Source organism: Dryas octopetala, chromosome 4, assembly GCF_963921425.1.
Source record: "Dryas octopetala chromosome 4, drDryOcto1.1, whole genome shotgun sequence".
Taxonomy (NCBI): Eukaryota; Viridiplantae; Streptophyta; class Magnoliopsida; order Rosales; family Rosaceae; genus Dryas; species Dryas octopetala.
Genome location: NC_141369.1, coordinates 10,766,519 through 10,772,765, shown reverse-complemented (window position 1 = coordinate 10,772,765; position 6,247 = coordinate 10,766,519). Strand labels below are relative to the sequence as shown.

Below are 6,247 nucleotides of genomic sequence, written 5' to 3'. Positions count from 1 at the left end.
CAAGGCTTTAATTAAGTTGGTTTATATATAGTAAGAGTTAACCCCAATAGAATAATTAATCATCAAATTCAACATCCATCTTCTATAAGAGACACATATATAATGGAAATAAATAAATGTTTTGACTTATATATTTCCTCATAACGGGCATGCCCCATGGAAGCCCTCCTACCCCCAAAATTCCAAAGCTTTATAAACCCCAACCTCTTTCCACCATCTACCACTCACTAACTCACTCACTCACTCCCCAAAATTACAATTCCACCCCTCTCACTTTGTCTCTCATCATGCCTTCCTCCACAGCTCTCCAATGGCTGAGCCTGGTGGGCATCATTTGGCTCCAATCCTTCAGCGGCACCAACACCAACTTCCCCGCCTACTCCTCCCAACTGAAGGCCTTCCTCTCCATGTCCCAGCTCGAACTGAACAACCTCGCCTTCGCCTCCGACGCCGGAAAACTCCTCGGCTGGTTCTCCGGCTTGGCCGCCATCTACCTCCCTCTCTGGCTGGTCCTCATGATCGGCTCCCTCCTCGGCTTGATCGGCTACGGTGTCCAATTCCTCTTCATAACAAACCAACTCCTCTCCCCCACGTACTGGAAGTTCTTCATACTCACCGTTTTGGCGGGCAACAGCATCTGCTGGATCAACACCGTCTGCTACGTCGTCAGCATCCGAAACTTCCCCTCTCACCAGCAAGTCGCCGTGGGGCTCACCACGAGCTATCAGGGTCTGAGCGCCAAGATCTACACAGACATTGTGGCTTCTGCGTTTTCGTCCGAGCAAAGTAGACCAGCCAAGGCCTATCTTCTTTTAAGCTCTCTCTTGCCTCTCGCGGTATGCCTCGTCGTTTCACCGTTCGTTCGAGACATTCACGTTGGGAATACGCCAAGGAACATGGAAATGGGGTTTCTTTTAATGTTCGTCGTCACGATAGTCACCGGAATCTACGCCGTCATCACCAGTTTGGGGTCGAACCATAATGTCATAGGCACCGGAGTGTTGCTGTTGGTCCCATTGGCCATCCCAATTATTCAAAAAATGAGACAACATTTATTAAAAAGATGGAATATAAACAGAGAGACAAGGGTGTACAGTTTCACCATGGATGAGAATAATCACAATAATGCCACGGTGAGAATAGAGCATGGGGTTGTGAAAGAGGGGGAAGATCCATTCGATGGTAGACAAGTAGAGGTTGGTGTTAGAGAGGAGATTGGAGTGAAGTTGATGGTGACAAGGATAGACTTTTGGTTGTATTTCTTTGTGTATTTTTTCACTGCAACACTAGGGCTTGTGTTCTTGAACAACTTGGGACAGATCGCTGAGTCTCGTGGCTCGTCCAGGACTTCTTCTCTGGTCTCTTTATCTTCTTCGTTTGGGTTCTTTGGTCGTCTCATGCCTTCTCTTCTCGACTATTTCTTCTCCAGGTAACCTAGCTCTCTCATTTTTTTGATCTTCGATCTGGGCATTTTTTTTATTTTCCTATTTTAATTTCACAGGTTTTTAAGTAATTTTATTTGTTGGTGTAGGTACGTACATGCCTCTTATGTGTTAGCTAGCTAGGGATATATATAATGGTTGTTATATTCTTGTCAATTGCACCGTCTTATTAGACGGTCAATCTGAAACTATACGATTAAAACAAAATTTAATCGTATCGATTATGATCAAAGTTAATTATCTGACCACATGTAGTAAGCCACGCTGATTAATTTGTTTGGGTAATAATTTTTTCCTTACAAATATTTCAGGAGTAGGTACATGATTTCAAGGCCGGCTTTAATAATGACATTAGGGGTTCCAATGGCACCAGCTTTCTTCTTGCTTCTGAACCCAGCAAGCCTCCCCCTCCACATCAGCACCGCCATTATCGGAGTGTGCACCGGAGCAATTACCTCCATTGCAGTGTCTGTAACCAAAGAGTTGTTTGGGACGAAGAACTTCTCAGTGAACCACAATGTGGTGGTGGCCAATATTTCAATAGGGTCGTTACTGTTCGGCAACTTGTCTGCTCTTCTTTACCGCAAGGAAGGAAATGGAGGTGGTGGGAGGTGCATGGGAATGGCATGCTACAGAACCACCTTCATTATCTGGGGTTCTCTTTGTTTTTTTGGGACCTTCCTGGCTTTGTTGCTATATGCACGAACACGAAAATTCTACTCCCAAAGATCATAGAATTAGATTAATATGACTTCTTTTTTTTTTTTTTTGAGGAAATTACAGATTTTGTGTACTTATTTTATACCTAGTACAATTTTGGTCTACGATCTTTTTTAAGTTCTGTTTTGGTCCACTAATTGTTTCATTTGTTTAATAAAGGTCCAAATTTGTGAATTTAAATCCTTTGAGTTGTGTTTTTTTAATTATAATTGAAGTATAAGTTATATTTCAAAAACTCAATTGTGTGGCCAAAAAGTTCAAAAATCAAATGCGAGTACCAACAAAATAATTGGGCTTAGGCCTAAACCTTTGGGCCCAAAACCGTGCATGTTGCACCGAATCAAACCGTCCCTGCAATGGTCTGATTTGGGTTGGTTTTTTCCCACTTTGTCCTGTTCACAACACCGAACCGTAACGAGAGAATACTTTTGGCGCAATGCATGGTTCTCGGGGTGAACTGAGCCGAACAGCACCATGCTCACCCCTATTTGCGAGCTCGATTAAGAGGAACTCGACTAAGTCAGTCACATGTGTGCCATGTGTACGTTGTCTCATGATTGAATGAAATAATTTATTTTGAGTAATTATAAGAAATTTAAATTTATTTTCTTTAAAAAAATTATCTTTCACGTCAGCATTCTACTTGACTTTGAAAGAGAAAAAAGGTCAATAAAAATTACTAGATCCGGAAGAGATTTTAGAAACAATATAATATTATATAATCGGTTGAATCGAGGAGATGATTTTGAGCTATCAAGAAAGAATCATGCACGGAGATGTTGTTGTCAAGAGAAAATCATACCTAAGCCATTTCTCAATGAACAATACTTGGGTCACCCCTTGGGGGTACCTCAAGGTTACTCCACCCTCTCAAATTCTGATTTCGGCAATGTCGGGGTATAATCGGAACCGTTCACTTTTTAGATAATATATTAAAGATCATCTCTGAAAAAAATCAAATCAATCGGAAATCGTTTAGTCATATAACTGTTGTGAATTAAATAGAAAAAATCAATGGTTTGGTAAAAAAAATCACTTTTTAATTGAAAACCATCTATTTTTTCTATTTAATTGACAACAGTTATATAATCAAACGATCTCCGATTGATTTGATTTTTTGCAAAAATGATCTTTAATATGTTATCTAAAAAGTAAACGGTTCCGATTATACGCCAACAATACCGAAATTAAAATTTGGGGAGGTGGAGTGACCTTGAGGTACCCCCAAGGGGTGACCCAAGTATTGTTCTTTCTCAATTACCTTAACTATGGATTGATTTTGGCATGATTTGATTTGTTAACTATTTTTGTAATTGTTAATTTTTTATTAGGAGTGATTACTGTAGTGGTTATCTAATTATATTAATCAAGGCTCTAATTAAGTTGGTTTATAGTAGGATAGGAGTTAACCCCAATAGAATAATTAATCATCAAATTCTACAACATTCATCTTCTATAAGAGACACATAATAGAAATAAATAAATGTTTGACTCATAATAGGCATGCCGCATGCCCCATGGAAGACTCAGCCCCAGGTTGGGCAAGAAATATAACAAGCTCAAACAAAATTTGCACAAAAGTGCACATGAATTATATTGCTAGCTAAAAGAATACAAATAAGTGAGAATAGGTTCAATGAACAAAGCTGTTTGAATTTTAACTGCAGATATCAATACAACACTGAAAATTTAAAAAAAAATACGAGTAAACTTGTTTCCATATGGCTACCATTATAATAAAAAATTGAAAACAAGATCAATCGATCTCCTTAGCCAAATAGCCCAATCATCTCAATTAGGCCTAACACAATTTCAACGTCTTGCTTTTACTTCTTGAAATTGTGACCATTAAGAGGTTCAATATTAGAGAAACTGATGGATTGCATTTAAAAGTGATCTGCATTAAATCAAAATTGTACTAAAACTTGATTATAGTAGGTATATATGTAATATACCCGAAAACTGTAGTTGTTTTTCACTATATGAATCGAATTTGTGTTGTTCATGTAGTGAAAACTATAGCATATGTATCATGTTCCATCCTACTATAAGATCCCCTATTCTAGATGTGCTTTCTGCAATTTGTTCAGCAAAATTTCCAACTATATAGGAAAACTGATCTTATAAGCAGGAAACAATATGTGATCTCTGTATTTTAAGTATTCATATGGCTTTATCCCTTTAAAGAGAGCTAACAAAAACCTAAAACCTCAGACTTTCAATTTAGATGATGTCAAGTACTGTTAGCTTGATCACAACACTCAATATGCAGAAGGATTTGTGATTTCTGACATAATGAGAACTATATATGAACGAAAACCAAGCAACTGATCACAGATTTATCATCAATTCTGTAGTGGATTATATAGCCTTATTAATCCTTGCATGTTCTGAATTACCAGTTGGCACCATATAGGATTAATCAATAAGTAAACAACCTAATAAGGTTATCACTACAATAAAAACATATTTGGGCGACGAAACTTTGGGCGACGAACAAGAACATTTGTCGCTCAATGTCATACACTTTTGGGCGACGAACATGTCCGTCGCCCAAAGGATGTTTGGGCGACGAATAACACGTTCCTCGCCTAAAGTTACTTTGGGCGACGAACTAATCTCGTCGCCTCAACTCACGCGACAAAAAATTAATTGAGAAATACATTGGGCGAGGAATACACATGTTCGTCGCCCAAAGTGTTTTTGGGCGAGGAAAACGTAAATTTGTCGCCCAAAGTACTTTGGGTGACGAAATCTTGTTCGTCGCCCAAACTATTGTTTGGGCGAGGAATTAGTTCGTCGCCCAAATGGTCATTCCCTTTTTTTTTTTGGTACAATTATATGTATGTTAATCATACAATGCGATCGTGTTTCCAACGATCCGAACCGTTCAATTTTTAATTCCTCATTGAAAGATCAGCATTGCAAAAAATTAGGATTATTGGAGATGTAAAAGTTATGTAACGGTGCTCGAATGTATGAATGATCAAGAAATTGCTAATACTAATCAATGGAGTAGATGAATTCCGATTTGGGCGATTTTTTGCAGGAATGATGTTTGAGTATAAACGAACAAAATGAATGGCTCCGATCGTTGAAATTACAGTATAGTCTTCACAATTCTTGAATCGACAAAGTTTCAACGAAAAAACTATAGAATTATACTCTTCAAGTGTATTTGTATGTAGTAGATCACTTTTGTATTGTGTTTTTAACGATCCGAACTGATCATTCCTTAGTGCCACACTCAAAGATCATCCATGCAAAAAATTATCTCAATTGGAGATGTAGAAGTTAGGTTTGGCATTTAGGATGTATGAACGATCTTGATTCTTATAATAATAATCGAACGGGTAGATGAACTCCGATTGAGCCGATTTTTTCCAGGGTTGATCTTTGAGTATGAACATATATGATGAATGGCTCTGATCGTGATAATCACGTTGTGGTCTTCACAATTATTGAAGCTACAAGGTTTTAACGAAAGAGTTAATAGAATTTTATTCTTTAAGTGCAAAAACCGTTCATGTATATGTACAACCTCATATGTTGATCCTGTTTTCAATGATCCGAACCGTTCATTTATTAGTTTCTCACTCAAATATTAATCTTGCAGAAAATTAGGTCAATTGGAGATGTAAACATTTGGTATCGGAGCTTGATCATTTTGTAATAATGGTTTGGGCGAGAAACTTCACATTTCGTCGCCCAAAGGGGTTTTGGGTGACGAATTTATAATTTTCTCGCCCAAGATCACTTTGGGCGACGAAATTTGTAGTTCCTCGCCCAAAGTAAGAATACTTTTTTGTTTACAATTTTATATATGTAATAGCATACGATACGATTGTATTTCCAAAGATCATAACCATTCATTTTTTAATTCCCCACTCAAGGATCATCCATGCAAAAAATGAGCTCAATCGGAGATGTAGAAGTTAGGTAACGGTGGTTGAACTTATGAACGATTGTGAATTTTCTAATACGAATCGAAGTATGAGATGAATTCCGATTTAGCCGATTTTTTGCAGAGATGATCTTCCAGTATAAACGAATAGAATGAACGGTTCCGATCGTTGAAATCACAT

The 6,247-nt window shown here is 37.9% G+C and overlaps 1 protein-coding gene across 2 annotated transcripts; it reads left to right on the top strand.

Moving 5' to 3' along the window:
* Positions 1-287: 287 nt before the first annotated feature.
* On the top strand, positions 288-2,177 carry LOC147286730 (protein NUCLEAR FUSION DEFECTIVE 4-like). 2 transcript variants are annotated; one of them, XM_086242527.1, is made up of 2 exons: positions 288-1,429; positions 1,757-2,177. In XM_086242527.1, exons 1-2 carry the CDS (start codon positions 288-290, stop codon positions 2,175-2,177), a joined length of 1,563 nt encoding a protein of 520 aa, XP_086098653.1. The 2 variants fall into 2 exon arrangements, with proteins under 2 accessions (XP_086098653.1, XP_086098652.1); XM_086242526.1 differs by having other exon boundaries at positions 1,754-2,177.
* The last annotated feature ends 4,070 nt before the right edge of the window (positions 2,178-6,247 follow it).